Source organism: Plutella xylostella, chromosome 6 (genome assembly GCF_932276165.1).
Source record: "Plutella xylostella chromosome 6, ilPluXylo3.1, whole genome shotgun sequence".
NCBI classification, from domain to species: Eukaryota; Metazoa; Arthropoda; class Insecta; order Lepidoptera; family Plutellidae; genus Plutella; species Plutella xylostella.
In genome coordinates this window covers 11,215,727-11,236,458 of record NC_063986.1, presented here as the reverse complement: position 1 = coordinate 11,236,458, position 20,732 = coordinate 11,215,727, and the positions used below count along the sequence as shown (strand labels likewise).

Sequence of the window (20,732 nt, the reverse complement as noted above, 5' to 3'; positions counted from 1 at the left end):
TCTGTTGTAACGCCATTATCGCGCATATTTAATCTCAGCATAGAGACGGGAGTATTTCCGTCGTGCTGGAAATTGGCAGCCGTGGTACCCATACACAAAGGAGGTAATAAAAAAGAGCCATCGAACTACAGACCCATATCACTTCTGAGTATTTTCTCAAAGTTGCTGGAAAAAATTGTGAATAAACGTCTGGTAAATTTTTTGGAATCGAATTTTCTTCTATCTTCGAATCAATTTGGCTTTCGTCAAGGGAAATCCACCGAAGATGCTATCCAGCGCTTGGTATCAGGTGTTTCATCTGCACTAGACAAAGGCGATGCATGCATTGGTGTCTTCCTGGACTTGGCGAAAGCCTTTGATACAGTGTCCCCTCTCATCTTGCTGAAGAAACTCGAGTCCCTCGGAATCCGCGGTGTAGCTTACGACTGGTTCAAGAGTTATCTGGCCGATCGCAGACAGTGTGTAAAAATAGGTAATCACATTGCAGACCCAGAAAAAAATACCTTTGGAGTCCCCCAAGGCAGTATTTTGGGTCCGACTCTGTTTATCGCCTACATTAATGACATTACCACTCAGCTATCTGGTAACGATAAAGTTGATGTCGTCTGCTACGCTGATGATACAGCACTAGTTTTCAGAGGTTCATCGTGGCCAGAAGCTTTTAATGAGACTCAACGCGGACTTAATATAGTCTCAAAATGGCTCTCAAACAACCTTCTCACCTTAAACTCAACAAAGACAAAATACCTTTGTTTCCACAAAACTCGTGCCTCATCTCCTCCGCTCGTCCCAGCACTAAAAATTCATGTTTGCGATAGGCTAGCTGACACGGACTGCGGCTGCAGCACAATTGGAAACACTGCAGCCATAAAATACCTTGGTGTCATGATTGACGAAAGACTTTCCTTTAAAGACCATGTTCTGGCTCTCTCTGGCAAAATTAGAAAAGTTATTTATGTAATGAAAATTCTGAGAGATGCAGCTTCCAAAAATATTCTTCTCCTGGTTTATCAGTCTCTGTGCCAATCATTACTCTCATATTGCGATGGCGATGGCGAACTGTTAGTAACTTCACATCTACAAATAGTCGGTGAGTAGGGTGGCGAAACTTAAGCTTCAGCATGACTTTTAAGACAGCTCTTTGTGCCCTTTCGAGATTTATGATGAGAGTTTTAGCTGCTCCGCCCCAGACTGTCACACAATATGAGAGTAATGATTGGCACAGAGACTGATAAACCAGGAGAAGAATATTTTTGGAAGCTGCATCTCTCAGAATTTTCATTACATAAATAACTTTTCTAATTTTGCCAGAGAGAGCCAGAACATGGTCTTTAAAGGAAAGTCTTTCGTCAATCATGACACCAAGGTATTTTATGGCTGCAGTGTTTCCAATTGTGCTGCAGCCGCAGTCCGTGTCAGCTAGCCTATCGCAAACATGAATTTTTAGTGCTGGGACGAGCGGAGGAGATGAGGCACGAGTTTTGTGGAAACAAAGGTATTTTGTCTTTGTTGAGTTTAAGGTGAGAAGGTTGTTTGAGAGCCATTTTGAGACTATATTAAGTCCGCGTTGAGTCTCATTAAAAGCTTCTGGCCACGATGAACCTCTGAAAACTAGTGCTGTATCATCAGCGTAGCAGACGACATCAACTTTATCGTTACCAGATAGCTGAGTGGTAATGTCATTAATGTAGGCTATAAACAGAGTCGGACCCAAAATACTGCCTTGGGGGACTCCAAAGGTATTTTTTTCTGGGTCTGCAATGTGATTACCTATTTTTACACACTGTCTGCGATCGGCCAGATAACTCTTGAACCAGTCGTAAGCTACACCGCGGATTCCGAGGGACTCGAGTTTCTTCAGCAAGATGAGAGGGGACACTGTATCAAAGGCTTTCGCCAAGTCCAGGAAGACACCAATGCATGCATCGCCTTTGTCTAGTGCAGATGAAACACCTGATACCAAGCGCTGGATAGCATCTTCGGTGGATTTCCCTTGACGAAAGCCAAATTGATTCGAAGATAGAAGAAAATTCGATTCCAAAAAATTTACCAGACGTTTATTCACAATTTTTTCCAGCAACTTTGAGAAAATACTCAGAAGTGATATGGGTCTGTAGTTCGATGGCTCTTTTTTATTACCTCCTTTGTGTATGGGTACCACGGCTGCCAATTTCCAGCACGACGGAAATACTCCCGTCTCTATGCTGAGATTAAATATGCGCGATAATGGCGTTACAACAGATTGGCTTATTTCTTTAATTAACCTGGTATTGAATCCATCGAGCCCAGGAGCGCTACTAATTTTCAAACCTCTAATGATACTGTCAATTTCATGCGGGTCTGTTGGGCTAAGATAAAATGAGTCTCTATTATAGGCAAGCTCCACCTCATTGGCTAGATCCTCCTGTGATTTATTTAGCTTTTCCAGTATTTTAGAAGCTAGGCGACAACCCACACTGGCAAAATAGTCGTTGCACGCTGAAAGAGACTCCGGAATGGTGTCTTTCGCCTCGAGGAGTTGAGAGGGGGAAGTACAGCCGTAATTAAGTTCGCATATGTTTTTTATAGACTGCCAGAGTTTCTTAGGATCGTCTTTGTTTTCGGTTAGTAATTGGTTCTCATAGTTGGACTTTAAGGATTTAAGCAGCTTTTTACAGAAATTTCGGTATCGTTTGTAAGTCACTAAGAGTGCCGAGTCTTCTTTATTTTGTCTGACCTTCATGTGTAGGTTGTCTCTATGCTGTATGCATCTCATTAAACCGGGTGTTATCCATTCTTTAAGGTTGTGGTTTGACCGACTAACTTTTTCTATCCTGGTGTGGCGTTTACAAATGTCGTCAATGACAGTAGTGAATTTTTCAGCCATAACAGATACATCGATAGAATCAATGTGGGACCAGTCATATTCGTTAAGCTCAGTCTTGATGGCATTGTAATCAATTTTTCGCAGAAAGCGAGAAAGCCTTGGTCGCCTTACCACAGATGAAATTCCTGCCATAGTTAAATGATGATCAGTTGCACTTGTGGTACATACTAGACCAACGCTGTCCAGCTTACATCCTACAAAAATATGATCTAGGCAAGACTTTTCCCTAGTTGGTTTAGTGATTGCGGGTTTTAGACCTTTTTCAGCAGTCCAGCAGAGGTATTCATTAACTTTATTATTCATAGCTTCGGTAAGGATATTAATGTTAATATCTCCGGCAAGAATAATCTGTGATTTTCGTCGAGCTGAATCAAGGACTCCATCCAAAGAGAAAATAAAGTTGTCGTGATTTTGAAAGGATGGGGAACGATAGATGCCGAATATGCAAAATGAATTTGGAAATTCCACTGCCAAACAGTTAGCATCCAAAATTTCTGGCTCAGATACGTTGACGTCCCAGTCAGCTTTAACATAAACTATGACTCCTCCGTTTTTGTTTATAAACTTATTCGTATGAAAACTGTTATAACCTGGGAGACTTCGTATAATAACTGTATCTGTTAAATGGCACTCAGTTAGTATAATGATATCAAAGTCGATTCCTAGTCTTTTGATGTCTATTAAGAACATGTCAAAGTTTTTCTGAATGCTTCTGATGTTAAAAGTGGCAACTTTGAAGTTGTGTTGACTACTAAAACAAGATTTGCAATCAGTAGGGTTAGAAACGGTATGGCAAGGAACTGACATGGTTGCATCAATGTTATTTTCCATTTCTAGAAGCAAGTTAGCCATCGCGAAAATTTAAAACATTTGATTCTTCGCCGAACCACTTCTTCAGATTACGAATTAGAATTGATTTATCGCTTTCTTCAGGTTTAAAAAGATTTAGTAGCCTAGTACGTGATTTAAAACACGATTTCTTGCTTTGATTAAAGTTTTCTTTTACATAGATGGACACAGTATTATGGTAGTTACTATAAACATAATATAAAAAGGGGGTTGTGGGGATAGAGTTGGGAGTGAGGTAAAGATATATAAGTACAAGGTTACATTCATATACAAAAACATAGAAATTAGACTTTAGTTCAAAATCAAGAAGTTTCGCTCTGCGAGGCCTTGGGGATCGGCAGGTACTTGTCCAGGTCCTCCAGATTGCGGATCGTGATTGCTGACGACTTGTCGGCCTTTCGAATGAGGATTGATCCGTCTTTAACCCAGCAGTATCTAAATCCATTCTGACGAGCTCGTAGTCTTGCTTCACGAAATAATATCCGGTTGCCCTTTGTAAGCCTCTCGTTTATGAAGAGTTTGTGTGGGGGGGCATTGACAACTCCTTCTGACGTTAAATTCCGCCGAGACTTGGCAGCTTTAATCAGCTCGCGGCGCTTTGTCTGGCGAACCAGCTTGACCACTATAGTCCGTGGCAACTTTTCTGGATGAGCTGGGTTTTCAGATGTGACACGGCGAGGGCCAGCTCGAAAGACGTCGTCTAAGTCCTCGTTCTTCAAATCAACGCCAATCCTCTTTGAAATTACCATAGCTATGTGCTCAATATTCTCATTTTCGGTTTCAGGGACGCCGGCGATTTCAATTTCATTTTTTAGGAGGTACTGGTCTTGAGCAGATATTATTGCTTGAGATTGCTGCAGGGAGGCTTTCAGATGAAGTATTTCCCGCTCCTGATCAGAAATCCGCTTAGCAAACTCGCCTAGTCTTTCTGTAATTGTTGTAGAGACTGCGTTTAACTGAGTAGACAAATCAGCTACCTCTTTCCTTAAAAGCGGAATTTCAGTTTTCTGTTTTTGAGTAAGATCTTGGATCTCTTTTCGCATTAGACGAATTTCATTTGCGAGCGACTTTATGTCCAGATTATCTTTCTCAGACTTACTGGCAGTTAGCCAGTTAAAAGTGGCTTAATGCACTAAATTATGATGACACAGAGGCTCTACTACTCATCACAAGTTGACCACAGGTCGCTTGATATATGGATAGATGATGGATAAAGCTAGTTAAATATAATATACGCATATATATACATATATATATTATAAAATAAAATAAAAATTACTGTTAAATTTAAAGTTAAGAGCCAAAACATTATTGCTGTCTAGGATTGTGGTTACAAATGTATTATAAAACATAAAGTAATACAGGGAGGGGGAGGGGGGGGGGGGGCATATAAATAAATAGATAAATATATATATATATATATATATATATATATATATATATATGGGGGGGGGGCATATAAATAAATAGATAAATATATATATATATATATATATATATATATATATATTTATCTATTTATTTATATGCCCCCCCCCCCCCTCCCCCTCCCTGTATTACTTTATGTTTTATAATACATTTGTAACCACAATCCTAGACAGCAATAATGTTTTGGCTCTTAACTTTAAATTTAACAGTAATTTTTATTTTATTTTATAATGTGTTTAAAGCATGGTTAAGAATAGCTCATAATTATTATTTTTTACTTTGTTTAATTCTTTTTTATCACAAACTGTCAAATCTGTTGTAAATTGAACCGGGAGCCCGCGTTACAGGTTTTTCCTAGTGCAGGTCCCACTGTGTATTGTTTTCTGTGAATACTTTTTGGCTAAATAAAGAATTTATTATATTATTATTACGTCGTCCCTTTTATCTCAAGGTGTTCCCCAAGGGAATGTTCTCAGCCCTAAATTATTTCATATTTTTCATGAAATTTTAATATGGTTTCGTGTAATGTTTGTTAGACAATTTACTGTGTGGTTATGTACTTACTGAGTAGCTGCACATCGGCGCCGGCCAGCAGCTGGTAGAACACGTGGAAGTTCCGCTCATCCTCTGATATCCGACACACGCGCTCCTGTAAAGTAGTATTATTAAACCATTATAAAATCTGTGAAAATCAATATTTTATCAGAGGGTATGTAACAAATATTACTATCAAAATTTTTGAGCTTACCTTCTCCAAGAGGTCTGCATGTAAAATATGAAAAGCATTTAGAATAATAGTATAATTAGGTAAACTTCTATTGGAGCTTACAACAATGATATCTGCTAATACATGTTTTTTTTTTACTTACAGTGTGTTATATGTCCTCCTATTGGTTCGCCTTTGAAGTTAAACTCTATGTCCAATAGTTTTCCCTGAAACCGAAAACATAAACCAGTATTATTTTTTAGTAATGAATCTATAAAAATACATTGACATTACACATAACCTGATCTCAGAAAGAGACTCAGATTTTAAATAACCACATAACAAACAACGAAACAAAACTAACGAATCGGCTAGCGTTATGGTTGATGGGCGTGGCCGCGTTCCCGAAGGCCTCCAATAGCGTGCCGGCGGCGACCAGCGCACCCCCCGCGCCCGCCGCGCCCCCCGCCAGCACCACGCATTGGAGGCAGACTCGTGCCGCTTCCGTCTTGCCGGAACCGCTCTCGCCTGGAATGGAAGGGGGAGTTTAGGTGACTGGAAATGTGGGATAGTTTGAGTGCCTATGTTACAATATGAAGGTGGAGTGTTAAACTTAAGTGGCTTTGTCAAACAGGAGGAGTAACTAGCGCGCGTCAGAGCGTTAACTTGACGCCGTGTTATGATGCAGATGTGTTGTACCTACTACTATGGTAAAATCCCGTCAGAGCGCCAGAGCGCTAGCCTTGCGTTTCGTACAACACATCTTAGGGTTATAGCGCGGCGTCAGGTTATTACTTACATCCACTTTTACATAAGTTTCTAAAGTTCTGTACCTATATAGTCGGTATGCAAGAAAACATTAACTAAAATGATTACGTATAGAATAGAATAGAATACCTGTGATAACTATGCATTGGCTTTCGTTCCTGTCGCGGACCCATCGGTAAGCTGTCGCCGTTATTGCGTACCTGGAAATAAATAATCTTTAGTCCACCAATTAAATTAATAAGGTAGTATTTTCTATCCAATGAACCTTTATTTAACCAGTTGACCAGAAAGGACTTTTTAGGTAACCTTGTAGGTGAGGGGCGACGTAAAGGCAAAATTTCTACTGTAGGTAGTACACTTTTTAGGAAGCATTTAGTCGTAATTGACGGCATTTATCGATATATGATTCTGCAGTTTGTAGCCCCTCTCAAAGTAACAATGGTAGAGAGTATACTCACAGGTGGGGCGGGAGGGTGTAGGGCGGGCGCGCGAGGTGGGCGCGGACCAGCTCGGGCGTGTACAGCGGCAGCGGCCGGCACGGGTTCACGCAGACTAAAGCGGCGCCCACGTATGTCTGGCGGGGATGAGAAAGTGTCTTATATACATTGCTGGAGTGATAGACATTAGGGATTCAGCGCAATACTGAGATGTGAAATTGGTTTATTATATACAGCTATCCCATTCACATTTGATCCATAAGTGAGTGTGACATCGCATGGTTTTCACAGTTTTGCGTACGGGTTACGGGTTTTAGACAGATGAAAGAGGCTGGAGGGTAGAGTGTTGTGGCCCATGGAATGTGCATAGGTTTTACACGATTATGTGACGGTTTAACTATGAGTGTGCTGGATTTGCAATCAAAATAAGCCTTGCACAGCCATCAAATTGAGTTTTTAATCATCTATTCACATTACAGAAAGCATCAGCATCAGCATTACATCATCTCTCTTACTCCATCACTCAATAATATGTGAGAATATTATTCTTTACATTGTTAATCTTACTCCTATACTCACATAGATAACATCCCGCTTGTACCGCACGTGCAGATTGTGCACGAAGGTCTCCTCAGTGAGTGGCGCCAACAGCACGGCGTCGCAGAGCCCCGCCTCCCCCGCGCCCCCCGCGCCCGCCCCCGCAGCCATGCCGCCGCGTCACCGCAACATGGCCGGTGCTGGTCTGAGGAATTAAAGAAAAAAAAATATTGTAAAATGACATCATTCTGGAGAAAGTCTATAAGAGAAATAAACTAAGCCTGCTAACACTCCTGATAATATGTAATTAATATTGTGAAGAATAAATACAGTAAAATATTTGATGTAGTTATATATGATGTAGAGTATACTCTACTCTAGTTTATTATTATCAAACTTCACCCGGTCCCAGATGTACAAAAACAATATTCAACCATCCACAAATTACAGAATACAGTCTGACTACTAGGCATAGTGTGATGCAACATTTGATGTTATTTTATCCATCAATTATACAATTTGAAGTGAGAACAGTGAAATAGATACATAAATACTATCTACTCCTTAGAGAAGGCATCTTGGCAATCAAATAAAGGTCTTTTTTTAATTTAAAACATAATCTTTTAAATACAGTAGAGCTCTGCATTTGCAAAGTAGCTGTGTACTTTAAATCTGCCACAGTGACTAACACCTTACATGGTAAAAAACACAACACACACACACACACTCACGCCTTGTACTAATGTACTCCCTTGCGGGGTAGGCAGAGGTGCATTGCTGCACCCACTTTTCGCCAGAGTGTTATGTTATTCCCAATGTAATAGGGGGCGGGCCTATTGCCATTTTACGGGCACATCATCTCATTTCATTTTTAATGTGATATAAGAATTGTCTTATTTCTTATTCTAACACTACATATATTTGCAATGTATCTTCCTCAGGATCTTTGATAGGACAGACAGCATATTTTTAGCCAGATTTCTTAAATATAATGAATAAATACTAAAATAAAAACTGCAAAATTATGTGCCTAAGTATTCTGTTCAAATATCCAATACCAAAGAATCCTCACCTAACCTACAGAATACAGTGACCAGTTATTTGAATCATTTTTATTCAATACAGGGCTATAACATTAGTAGAAGAATCCATTGTTATGTTTCATGGTCACCCCACTGGTAAACATTGGAATCTAAATAGGTCACTGTGTCACTGGAATTGTTATGCAAATAATATTACACAAATATGATATACAATATAAAAATTCTAAATATGAACATTACTATAATATAAGAATATAAAATATTAGTAATGACAGAGTTGCTCAGGTATGGGTTATGTTAGTCAATAATTTTGAAGACTCTTTGAAGAAGATTTTCATAAACAAACTGAAGCATAAACTTATCAAGTTAAGAGTTTAGCATATTCAGTGTTCAGTGAATGCGTTATCTTAAAATTTCTTATACCGTACGTTTCAAAATAGTAAACTAAGTACTGTTCAAGTTTATGTATGAACTATTGGTTAGGCTCAAACATCAAATTACTGCAAAGCTAAGCCACAGTTACTAAAAATCGTTTTAGTCCTATGTGAATAGCTTAATTAACGCGTGTTATTCATTAAAGTACTCCAAGATTCAAGAATATTCATTTAAATAATAAAATTGGTAGCTAAAGCTTACGGAAGAGTAATTAAGGGTCTATCATTAAAATACTGCTGAATGATTTCAAAAAACTTACCAGTATAATTTAATATTAGTCTACAGTTAAAGTTGCACTACAATTTCTGTAGCCACATTCTAGGAATTATTTAAAATTAGTTTTTACAAAAAATAGTGCAGTGCAGTATTTTTCATTCAGATGTTTGACTGACATTGACACTGACAGATTGGTCAGATTGACATTTTCATTTCTCATTCAGTCTAATGTCAAACCATCAACTTTCTCCATATAAAAACACTGTTGAAATTAGAATAGAAAAACTTAATGTAATGCTTTTATTCTGTTTAAAACGTTGCTTATGTCTATTGTTTGGATTCCTATGAACGTTCGGAACGATGTGTACTGATCGAAAATCTATTCATACTACAGCCATTATAAACTTAAGCTTTCTAAAAACTGATGCCATTCAAAATAATCCTTAAAGCCATAATATTCATAAAAAGTTTGCACTTGCACATAATAATCTATATGTATTATTATCTATCTATCTTTTATTTAATTTTTAGTAAATAAAAATAATTTACTTATTTGCTGGCATTATAGAGTTTTAGAGTGTTCTGTGAGTTATGTCATGTTTGTTTATGAACGAGCGCCGCGGCGAATTTGAAATTAATTTTAAGATTTTGTTTATTGCAAATAAGTTTGGGCCATATGACTGTGTTATAGTTAATATTATAAATCGTCTTATTCATAATAGCATGGAAACGACTTGCACTAGTGGGAAGCGTAAGAAACGGAGGACTCGTAAATGTCTCGACCAGATTAGGAAGAAATCTCGTCGAAATTGTGATGATATAAATGAAGTTCCCATTCAAAAGTTGAAAAAATCAAATAAAACTGGTGACAGCATGAAATTAATAAATCAAAACCGTTGTACCATAACTACAAATCGTTTAACTCTCAGACCAGTAATGTTTTCTAAAGCAGTGAAATCAGAGACTATTACTAGACCTCAACTTTCCTCAAGGCATAGCTCAGATAACAATAAGAGCATCATTATACCAGATTCACCACTCCAGTCGTCAGTAATCGTAAACTGCCAAAACTCGAAAGATACAGTACCGCGAATACCAGAGAAGCAAAGGAAAAGCGTCGCGCAAAATACCGACCACTGTAATGAAATAGAGGAGGTTTCCTTCCACGATGACAGCGATAGCGATCGTGGGAACGCGTCTCAAAAGAGTTTCATAGTGTTCAGTCCCATCAGCCAGGCCATCGAGCCCGAGGTGGTGAGCTCGACTGAAGGGGAGCCCCCTCCCGCTGCCGCCGGCTACCACCTCTACTCAGAGTTCATGGACGAGCTCGCGGACCGCGTCACCGCCCTGGCGCCCGCCCTCGTCCAGCCCGACGTCTTGTGGAAGACGAGGAAGTACCTGCAGGATGTCTACACTGACGGCTGCCGGCGCGAGTCCGAGCAGAACATACTGCAGTGCATGAATATCACTGGCGCGTCGAGCGATAGTGAGAATATGGAACCTATCGACACGATAGTGCAGGATCCGATGGAGTACATAAAGCTGGGCATGGGGAGGAGGTCTGTGCTGAGAGAAAGGAACTCGTCATCCCCTTCCTCGCCCCCCTCCCGCGCGCTGTGCCCCCCCTCCCGCGTCCCGCGCTCCCCCTCCGCGTCGCCTCCGTCGCCCCCCTCTCAATCCTCCTCACCGCATCTCTCCATCATCAATGACACCCCTGAGTATACATTTTATCCTAGGAAACTTAATCATTAAATGTTGTATCAACCATAAAATTATGTTTTGTATTGTAGGTGAGCTAATACAAATTAAAACAAAATAGAATTTAAACATAACATAAACAACTTATATTATTTGTAATCTAATTAAAGATAAATGTGTATAATTTATTTACTACCATTTGTAAGACTAAAATATTTCAACAATTTGGATTTTCACAAAAATTATGTTAGTTTAATGTTCTCTAATTGCTTGATAAGGTCCATATGTTTGAAGTTGTCAGGGCTCTTTGTGAATGACTCTAGAAGTTTGTTCTTCTCTTCGTCTTTCCCATTGTAGTACAGCTGGAACTCATTTACGAGACACTGTGCCTCCCGCCCATTTAGTACATTCTGGAAAATTTGCAATTTTATAGTTAGTAAGAAATATTGATCAAAGATAACTTTATTGCAGCTACAACTTAAGTTTGCTTTTACACCTAGATGACTATGTTTTGTATGTAAATGTATGCTAATTTAGGTACAGAAACAATGTAAAATAACCTTGTCATATTCTCCTCTCATCAGGACAAGGCCACGGTCCTTCAGCTCAGTGTAGTGCACCACAGTCAGGCATTCTGGAGCATTCTCCTTGTGCACCTGAAAATTATACATAACATGGTGTAGAATAGTGTATTAACATCCTAAATAAATGAATAAATACATAGCAGCTAGCAAATAAGGTAAATGTTTGATAACTTTTGGATGAGGATGGTACAGAACAGGTTGTATTATGGACCTACAGTCCTTGCAAGCAGCATTGTAAGCTGAACTATGTTGTTTAGAATAAAAATATTACCTGGTAAGCAAGAAGAGGTGTGAAGTGCAGGGTGTGTCCACTGCACTGGCACAGTATGAACTCATATCCCTGGTCGCGTGGGAGGGGAAACAGGAATGTTGGGAACTCCTTAGTCCGTTCCAACAAAGTCAAGTACAAAGGTGTGGGGATGGAGGCAGAAATCATCTCCTTATCCTTATGGTACTCCTCCCAAATGGTCCGGATCTCTTCAGCATCTTTATCCTTCACCAGCTCAAGTTTGAATATGTCTTCTAGTTTCTTTTCATCATCAGAACCTACTTCTCCCTTGAGTTCACCCTTTGGATTCAAAACTGAGGAGAATTTCCTGGAAAAAAATTAAGTACCAAATTTATGATCCAATGTTTTGTTTATTTATTTATTTATTTATTTATTTATTTATTGGCACGTCAACAGCACACACTACAAACATTGAATTAAAAGTAAGTTTATAATAATATAGGTCCGAAGTGTGCACACATAACAGACATGCACAGCATTTACAAATAATGTATTAAATTAAATTACAATTAGGTAAATTACAAAATATAGGCAAAAAACATGCAATATTAATTAAGATATAAAATTTATACAATAAAATGAAATAAAACTTACATTACAAACTTAATTAATTATGTAACTTTGGTTAGTGGGTCATCTTGAGGGCAATTCAGACTATATCTTAAAACATTCATGAAGAATTTATATAGGTTGACCAGTCACTCCACTCTAGTCACAGAAATCTATCAACACTCTCATCACACACCTGGTATCAACAGGAGCAAACTTCTTTTTAGCAAGTTCTTCCTTCTTCTTCTCTTGTTCTTCTACCCGTCGCAGGAACTCTTCGGGCGACGTCTTCTGCAGCACGGCGATCCGCTCCGCATATTTATCGAAGTACGGGTTCTTTTGCAGCTTTTCCAGAGCTTTCTGTGACTTTGACGATGAAGTCATTATGCTTCTTGCTGTATTCTTCTGGAGAAGGAAACTGCGTATTTGTCTCAAGCAAACTGCCATTACCTAAATAAAATAGGGATAATTTGAGTGTTTCTTAATTATATCAGAAACAATTGCTGCAAATAATGTATTATAAAATTATAAATATTTTTAAAATAAAAATAACCTCAACAATTCCTTGGATCACTCGCAGTTGTAAATGTCAGTGTCATGTGACACATGGAGTATCAAATTTTGACATTTCAAGAGCATTATTTTCAGGAACAGGATTAAATAAAACCACACAGCGGGTGCCGGTTTTATTACAAAAATAAATGTCTTTCATATATGTACGAAAGAAACTTATGGAAGTAAACCTGGCTAAACACGAGATCTTAAGAACATCCATGTTTTATGCAAATAAAGAACATTGTCATTTCCAGCTACGGCTGTCAAATCAATGTTGTGCCTGTGCTGTGAGCCAGGTGAGCCTTTGACAGCTGTCAAAAAGTTAAACATGAACGTGAGAGTGGTGTTGTGATGGTGTTTTAATTTTAGTTTTATTTCAATAAACTCTTTCAAATGGAAAATTTTTCACGAGTAGAGAAAATAGGAGAAGGTACTTATGGTGTTGTGTATAAGGCACGAGACAGAATCACTGGAAATGAGATTGCTTTGAAGAAAATTAAACTTGAAAAGTAAGTTTTGGCGCGAATTATGACAGTTTATTAAACAGCGTTCCTAGCGGCATCATCTTCATTTTATTAGAATTTTAAATAGAATTATATTCCTTGCTGTTAATATAATTATTAAATTATGCTGTGCCTATTATCTACACAGTCACATTCTATATTATCGCAGTTTTTTATTTATATTCCATTCCCAACTGCGATGGAAAGCCACTTTGCTACGAGAACGTCTCTCTCCTTCGCCGGGTATCGAAATGGGTGGACCATTTTTGATAAATTCTGGCGTAGACGTAGAATGCACCTTGGATTGTGACATAGGCTACTTGTACCCCTAAATTCTCCCCCTTATACCTATAATATTAACATTTAATCTCAAAGGTTTGAAACTTTTCAGTTGGTGTGTCATTTGTGAAATTATTTTCAGAGTACTTAAAATCATTATTTTATTTTAGAACCAAACATTAGACTATGAACTAGACTAGATAAAAAACTAGACAGATGATTTCAGCATGTTGAAAAGTCTAGTGTATTTATTTAGTAGTCTTATTTTTCTCTTTTATTTACTTACCAAAATATTACTGTATTATACTTATGAAAAACAGCTGACACTCACCTGCCTTCATTTGCCCTGAAGAACACATAAGCTTTAAAAGAAGGCCATCATAAATAAACACTTACTTTAGAATGAGGCCATGTTTGGTCTAGTTATTAATTAATTTATTAAGCATTGAGGTAATTTTTTTAGCTTGACTCTATAAAAATTTACATGTCACTATTACACACTCAAACAGTCCAACTTTTTGTATGCTTACTTTAATTTCCATCCTAAAACATAAATTTATGCCCAACTCACCAAACCCTCTTCACCACATTACAGTGAACCAGAAGGCGTGCCGTCCACAGCTCTCCGGGAGATCTCTGTCCTGCGAGCCCTCAGGCACCCGGGGGTGGTCCGCCTCCTCGATGTGCTGGTCGCCGAGCACACCCTGTATCTAGTGTTTGAGTATATGCACTGTGACCTGAAAAGACTGCTGGACAAGTCACGAGGGCCACTGCCGGCTGACCTGGTGCAGAGTTACACCAAGCAGCTGCTAGAGGCACTGGCTTATTGTCATGCTGGTGAGTTTCTAAAGGCAATAATGATCCAGTACTGGACATAGGATGCTCAGTAGGAGTACCACTACATGGAAACACTCCTACTTCATCTAAGCATTTTAGCTGCCATAGGCATGCCCTTTTAGGGTGAGGCCAGACGAGCGTAATTTTGAGAGTTGTGAGTCGCGGATTTCGGCAGAAATATGTGCGCAGGGACAAGGGGAGTGAGTAGCGTTCCTGCGCACTATGAGGGGTCTATGAGGGGTCATATCAGAATATGGGAACAAAATTATGCTCCTTAATGTTGTCTAATTTAAAGTAAGGAAACTATTTTAGGTAGTACCTCTGTGTTTGTACTGTTAGCTTAACTTTTACCTACAAATGAGGTTAATTACACTTACACAATACCTCCAAGTAATGTTCTACATTACATAATAATTAATCAATAAATTTGATAATGATCAAAGATGTAGCTAGCAAAAATGGCATTTATTGAACAAAACTTGTATTATTCAAAAAAAAATCTATTAAATTCCAGGGCGCGTCCTACACAGAGATCTCAAGCCCCAGAACCTACTAGTGGACTGTCAGGGACGCATCAAGCTAGCAGACTTCGGCCTCGCCAGGGCCTTTCAGCTGCCACTCAGAGCCTACACGCACGAGGTGGTGACGCTGTGGTATCGTGCCCCGGAGATACTGCTGGGGACAAAGTTGTACTCTACTGCTGTTGATATATGGAGCTTGGCGTGTATTGTCGCTGAGATGGTGAGTTGGTCTACTTAAAAAGATACCTATTACATAATTTATATTCGTTTTCAAGTGTTGATTTGAATGTAAGTACTCATAGTAAGCCCATGTCTTCCTAACAGGCCTAGGAACTGTAGAAATTGTAATATATCTAGACTTTCATTGATGCATTACAGAAAGATTTTTGTGTAAATTACGTTATACGCTAGGCCTGATAGTCGTTGTAACGTGTTATAAAAGAACGCAACTAATACCCACATCACCAATCTCATTCCAGTCAAGCGGCCGAACACTCTTCCCGGGCGACAGCGAGATCGACCAGCTCTTCCGCATGTTCCGCGCTCTCGGCACCCCCGGGGCCTCCGGGGTGTGGCCGGCCGCGCGGTCCCTGCCCGACTACCGAGCCGCGTTCCCCCGCTGGCCCGCGCGCCCCCCGCGCCGCCTGCTGCCGGCCCCCACGCCGCTGCTGGCTGAGCTGTTCGATGCTATGTTGCGCTATGAGCCGGCTGAGAGAGTGAGTAATTTAAACTTTATTGACATAGATATAGGAGTGAATAAAAGTCCAAAGTGTCTGTATGGACGTGTTGCCGTAACCAGGCCTCTGTTAGCTGAGCTGTTTGATGCTATGCTGCGCTATGAGCCGGCTGAGAGAGTGAGTAATTTAAAGTTTATGGATGTACATATAGGGGGAAATAGAAGTCAAGTGTCTGTATAGACATGATGCCACAAGCCACAACGCTGTTGGCCGAGCTTTTCGATGCCATGCTGCGCTATGAGCCGGCTGAGAGTGGATTATGCACTTAACAAAGTAGAAATCATTGGATGAGACCCATGCCCCAAGGAGACCCGTGCCCCAGCAGTTGGGGACGTCATGATGATGATAGTAGAAATAGAAATACGATAGGTGAAATACAGACATGTCTATTACTATACTACTGTTTGAAGCATGGCTATGGCTGTATGGTTACATAAAGATTCTACTATGAATCAGTCAGCAGTTGAAGCGCGTCAATAATACAATAAACCAGCGTCACAGAGAGTCGATTGGTCTTGACGCCTTGCGCTTGCGTCTCAATTCACTTCGGATTGGACCTAAAATGTCTTCTCCGTAAATTAAAGTCCGCTTATGTGCTAGGACACAGACAGTATATTAATTACATTTCCTAGATAGTAAAATAACTGTTATCCGCCGGCAGGTCTCAGCCCGCGCCGCCTTACAACACGGCTACATCCAGGGCGCCAAGCTGGTGCCGCCCCCGCACCTCGCGCCCGCCCCCGACAGCGCCGGCTCCTCGACTGATGATTAGTGGGTCGCGTTAACAGTGTATACTATATTGTATATGGGTCAGAAGCCCAACGTCCACCGCCGGCCAAACTAAGTGCCCCTTATTATAAAACGTAGACTAAAGATAGCTCTGTTTTAGAACCGGTTATAGTATATAGATTTCATATAAATCAGTAGTCTAAAGCCGGGTTTAAACTAGAAATATCTTTAGTCTTCGTTTTATAATAAGGGGAAGTTAGTTTAGCTTAGCCCGCTTAGTTGAGCCAGTTTTTCATACATGCGCGTCTGTTTGCAGTGGACGGACATGTATGAAAAACTGGCTTAACTATGCGAGCTAAGCTTAACTAACTTAGTTTAGTCGGCGGTGGATATTCGGCTTTACAGTGAGCAAGAGAGATAAGTGTCCACCTCTTGTGAACAGAATTTATCAAACTCTAGGATGAAACTGTTTTTACTTAATTATCTCTTTTGATGACTGTAGTCTTACTGGGGTTTTGGGGGAGTGGGATTTTGTCAGTGGAGCAGAATGTAGGCCAAGATATGCTGAGATCTTTCAAAATCGTGATGTTGATCAGTTTGTCGGTTTCTACCTGCAAATGCTCTACTGATAAAATTCTACCCAGTATGATATTATTTTTTTAAGTTATAGTCTTATAGTAAGTAATAAAATATATTTATGTAAGAATCTTTAGCTGGTGTTTTAATACTCCCCTGTTTATATTATGATCTATAAAAAATATTTATTTGGGTAGTGCCTATAATCCATTTGTCCTTGGCACAAAAGATAAACAACCTTTGTGTGTCTTATTTCAAAACCTAGTTTTTAAGCCACATTCAAATTTTATTTAATAAAAAGCTTAGAGTATATAATAAAAAGACACACAATTATGTATATTTTGTGCCAAGAAAGAATTAATGCAGTACTTAAGTATAAGTAGAAAAGTAAAAAAGAAAACAAATGATTTCTATGGTGATTTTCATTTATTTAATGATTTAAACTTAAAATAAATCAGTCTTTACAAACTTTGGCAGTAACTATTATAAGTTATGCTTATGAGATCACAATAATTTTACAATGTACACTGGTAATCACGCATATTTCTGAATTAATCAATCTCCTCGATGGTCGGTCCTCCGTAGCCACCTTGCATGCCGCCCATGCCTCCCATTCCACCGGGCATGCCGCCCATACCTCCGGGCATGCCGCCCATACCTCCGGGCATGCCGCCCATACCTCCGGGCATGCCTCCCATTCCACCGGGCATGCCGCCCATACCTCCGGGCATGCCGCCCATACCTCCGGGCATGCCTCCCATTCCACCGGGCATGCCGCCCATTCCTCCAGGCATGCCGCCCATTCCACCGGGCATGCCGCCCATTCCTCCAGGCATGCCGCCCATGCCTCCACCTGGCATGCCACCGGCGTTGCCTCCATTGTTGCCGCCTCCGTGCATCCTTGTCATAATCGGCGAGCAAACTCGTTGCAACTCTTTCAGCTTGTGTTCGTATTCCTCTTGGTCTGCGAGATTGTTGTTGTCGAGCCATTTCAGCGCTTCGTCACACTCGTTCTTGGCTGCGCTCTTGTCCTGGTCGCTGAGCTTGTCGCCCGCCTCGTCCACGGCTTGCTTCACGCTGAAGATGTAGGCCTCGAGCTGGTTCCGCGCGGCGATGCGCTTCATCTGCTTCTCATCTTCATTCTTGTAGCGTTCCGCGTCGGCTAACATTCTGTCGATCTCGGCCTGCGACAGCCGCCCTCTGTCGTTCTTGATGACGATGTTCTTGCTGCGACCGGAGCTGTTCTCTTTGGCCGACACGTTGAGGATTCCATTTGCGTCCATGTCGAAGGTGACGTCGATCTTCGGCACTCCTCGCGGCGCGGGCGGGATCCCGGTCAAGTCGAATGTTCCCAGCAGGTTATTGTCTTTAGTCAGTGCTCGTTCGCCTTCAAACACTTGGATGGTCACCGCTGGCTGGTTGTCCGAGTAGGTGGTGAAGGTCTGCGACTGTTTGCAGGGTATCTTTGAGTTTCGTTCGATGATCTTCGTCATGACTCCTCCGGCTGTTTCTATTCCAAGAGACAGGGGAGCCACGTCGACCAGCAGCACGTCCTGGATCCTGGTGTCGGTGGATCCAGTCAAGATGGCCGCCTGGACAGCTGCGCCGTAGGCCACGGCCTCGTCAGGGTTGATGGAAAGGTTCAGCTGCTTCCCACAGAAGAAATTCTGCAGCATACTTTGGATTTTCGGGATACGCGTCGAACCTCCGACCAATACGACATCGTGGATTTGGCTCTTGTCAAGTTTAGCGTCTTTGAGAGCCTTCTCGACAGGTTCCAGGGTGCCGCGGAACAGATCTGCGTTGAGTTCCTCGAACCTGGCGCGGGAGACGCGCGAATAGTAGTCTATGCCCTCGTACAACGCATCGATTTCAATGGTGGCTTCGGTGCTTGACGAGAGGGTCCGCTTGGCGCGCTCGGCAGCGGTCCTGAGGCGGCGCAGCGCGCGCGAGTTGCCCGTCAAGTCCTTGTGGTACTTCCTCTTGAACTCCTGCACCAGATGGTTCACGAGTCGATTGTCGAAGTCCTCGCCTCCGAGGTGCGTGTCTCCGGCCGTCGACTTCACTTCGAAAAGCGACCCCTCGTCGATAGACAGGATGGAGACGTCGAAAGTGCCGCCTCCGAGATCGAAGATGAGGACGTTTCTCTCGCCCTTCAAGTTCTTGTCGAGTCCGTAGGCGAGCGCGGCGGCGGTGGGCTCGTTGATGATGCGCAGCACGTTCAGGCCGGCGATGGCGCCCGCGTCCTTGGTGGCTTGTCGCTGCGAGTCGTTGAAGTACGCGGGCACGGTCACCACGGCGTCCCTCACAGTAGTCCCGAGGTACGCTTCGGCTATCTGCTTCATCTTCGTTAGCACCATGCTGCTGATCTCCTCTGGAGCGAACCGCTTTGTCTCTCCTTTGTATTCAACCTGGATCTTCGGCTTGCCTCCGTCGCTGACTACCTTGAAGGGCCAGTGCTTCATGTCTGCTTGTATCTTGGGGTCGTCGAACTTGCGTCCGATGAGTCGCTTGGCGTCGAACACGGTGTTGTTGGGGTTCAGCGCCACCTGGTTCTTGGCGGCGTCTCCGATCAGCCGCTCCGTGTCCGTGAAGGCCACATAGGATGGAGTGGTCCGGTTGCCTTGGTCGTTCGCGATGATTTCCACGTTTCCATGCTGCCACACTCCGACACACGAATATGTGGTTCCAAGATCAATTCCTACAGCTGGCATTGTTGTTTTCTTCGATTTAATTTCACTTTTGTTCAATATTCACAAAGTAACAACTCGTACTAGAGTTTCACTTCCACTTTTCGCTCTTCTCGCTTTGACTTCTCAATTGTTTATGATTTCGCGCGCTCCACGTTCCCTTTATATACCCCAAGTGCTCGACCAATGAACGAGCGAGAATCATTTAGAACTTTCTAGTTGACCAATCCAATACAGAATAGTATCGAATCTTCGAGAGCGTTCGGGAATCGTGCAGTATGCTCGTTAGATTAGAGCAGGATAAACATATAAGATAAAAAGAGATGTATGAAATAGTGTGGCCATTCTAATTCAATTTGCCCAAAGTTTAAATATTTAGGTAACAAAAAAAGTTCACACATGGTAAGGGTAACTTTGTTACTTACTTTTTGTATTTTAAATATTTTAATCAAATTTTAAATACATTTTATACTGAGAGAAGTTTGACAGGTGACTAAATACATTTTACAATTGGTGAATGTCCATCTACAGTATATAATGAATTAAAAATATTAATTACAAGTTACGAAATAAAAATATATATATGATGGCATACGCCATAATTATTTATTATGCTAAACTGGTTAGTGTTGAAGTGTTTAATAAGGAAAGCCGATGAGAAAAAAATAAAAAGTGAGGTAAGGTGCATGTTCAGTTATCAAATAACTGTCATGTATTTACATAGATGTCACTATCCCGCAAACGATATAACTTTATACATCGCGGTATTAAGTTATATTTTATTTTAATGACCCTTTATAATATACCAATAAACATTGCTTCTACTACCAGCGATCCTATCATAAGGGTACCAACCAAGCCTTTTCAGTGCATACCAAAAGGGAAGTCGATGGCTATCGC

The 20,732-nt window shown here is 41.0% G+C and overlaps 4 protein-coding genes across 7 annotated transcripts in view; 1 reads left to right on the top strand and 3 right to left on the bottom strand.

Moving 5' to 3' along the window:
- LOC105387870 (unconventional myosin-Ia) overlaps positions 1-9,477 on the bottom strand; it is a 39,532-nt gene extending 30,055 nt beyond the window's left edge. Inside the window, exons 1-8 of the mRNA XM_048621867.1 lie at positions 9,329-9,477; positions 7,634-7,796; positions 7,076-7,191; positions 6,747-6,817; positions 6,214-6,377; positions 6,013-6,076; positions 5,892-5,905; positions 5,708-5,792 (exon numbers count right to left, since the gene is read on the bottom strand). Coding sequence (XP_048477824.1) covers positions 5,708-5,792; positions 5,892-5,905; positions 6,013-6,076; positions 6,214-6,377; positions 6,747-6,817; positions 7,076-7,191; positions 7,634-7,762 — 643 coding nt within the window. The 5' untranslated portion in view covers positions 7,763-7,796; positions 9,329-9,477. The remainder of the gene's footprint in view (positions 1-5,707; positions 5,793-5,891; positions 5,906-6,012; positions 6,077-6,213; positions 6,378-6,746; positions 6,818-7,075; positions 7,192-7,633; positions 7,797-9,328) is intronic.
- Positions 9,478-11,115: 1,638 nt separating this feature from the next.
- LOC119694183 (ATP synthase mitochondrial F1 complex assembly factor 1) lies at positions 11,116-13,007 on the bottom strand. The gene is made up of 5 exons (XM_038120041.2): positions 12,959-13,007; positions 12,602-12,855; positions 11,839-12,163; positions 11,544-11,639; positions 11,116-11,393 (listed from the first exon to the last, which is right to left on the bottom strand). Exons 2-5 carry the CDS (start codon positions 12,850-12,852, stop codon positions 11,226-11,228), a joined length of 840 nt encoding a protein of 279 aa, XP_037975969.2. The 5' UTR covers positions 12,853-12,855; positions 12,959-13,007; the 3' UTR covers positions 11,116-11,225.
- Positions 13,008-13,260: 253 nt separating this feature from the next.
- On the top strand, positions 13,261-17,278 carry LOC119694093 (cyclin-dependent kinase 2-like). The gene is made up of 5 exons (XM_038119569.2): positions 13,261-13,469; positions 14,338-14,579; positions 15,094-15,320; positions 15,580-15,816; positions 16,499-17,278. The coding sequence occupies exons 1-5, from the start codon at positions 13,354-13,356 to the stop codon at positions 16,607-16,609; spliced, it is 933 nt and encodes a 310-aa protein (XP_037975497.2). The 5' UTR covers positions 13,261-13,353; the 3' UTR covers positions 16,610-17,278.
- Positions 17,279-17,691: 413 nt separating this feature from the next.
- On the bottom strand, positions 17,692-19,949 carry LOC119690296 (heat shock protein 68). Of its 4 annotated transcripts, none has more exons than XM_048621716.1 (2): positions 17,834-19,949; positions 17,692-17,800 (listed from the first exon to the last, which is right to left on the bottom strand). In XM_048621716.1, the coding sequence occupies exons 1-2, from the start codon at positions 19,854-19,856 to the stop codon at positions 17,694-17,696; spliced, it is 2,130 nt and encodes a 709-aa protein (XP_048477673.1). In that variant the 5' UTR covers positions 19,857-19,949; the 3' UTR covers positions 17,692-17,693. The 4 variants fall into 4 exon arrangements, with proteins under 4 accessions (XP_048477673.1, XP_048477674.1, XP_048477675.1 ...); XM_048621717.1 differs by having other exon boundaries at positions 17,692-17,749; XM_048621718.1 differs by having other exon boundaries at positions 17,897-19,949.
- Between the last annotated feature and the right edge of the window lie 783 nt (positions 19,950-20,732).

Excerpts from the sequence above, each read along its gene's own strand:
- LOC119694093 (XM_038119569.2), top strand. The coding sequence starts at position 13,354 with ATGGAAAATTTTTCACGAGTAGAGAAAATAGGAGAAGGTACTTATGGT. Across the intron at positions 15,321-15,579 it reads CGTGTATTGTCGCTGAGATG|TCAAGCGGCCGAACACTCTT; the intron begins GTGAGTTGGTCT and ends ATCTCATTCCAG. Across the intron at positions 15,817-16,498 it reads GCTATGAGCCGGCTGAGAGA|GTCTCAGCCCGCGCCGCCTT; the intron begins GTGAGTAATTTA and ends ATCCGCCGGCAG.
- LOC119690296 (XM_038119973.2), bottom strand. The coding sequence starts at position 19,856 with ATGCCAGCTGTAGGAATTGATCTTGGAACCACATATTCGTGTGTCGGA.
- LOC119694183 (XM_038120041.2), bottom strand. The coding sequence starts at position 12,852 with ATGGCAGTTTGCTTGAGACAAATACGCAGTTTCCTTCTCCAGAAGAAT. Across the intron at positions 11,640-11,838 it reads CACCTCTTCTTGCTTACCAG|GTGCACAAGGAGAATGCTCC; the intron begins GTAATATTTTTA and ends TATAATTTTCAG. Across the intron at positions 11,394-11,543 it reads TGAGAGGAGAATATGACAAG|AATGTACTAAATGGGCGGGA; the intron begins GTTATTTTACAT and ends CAAATTTTCCAG.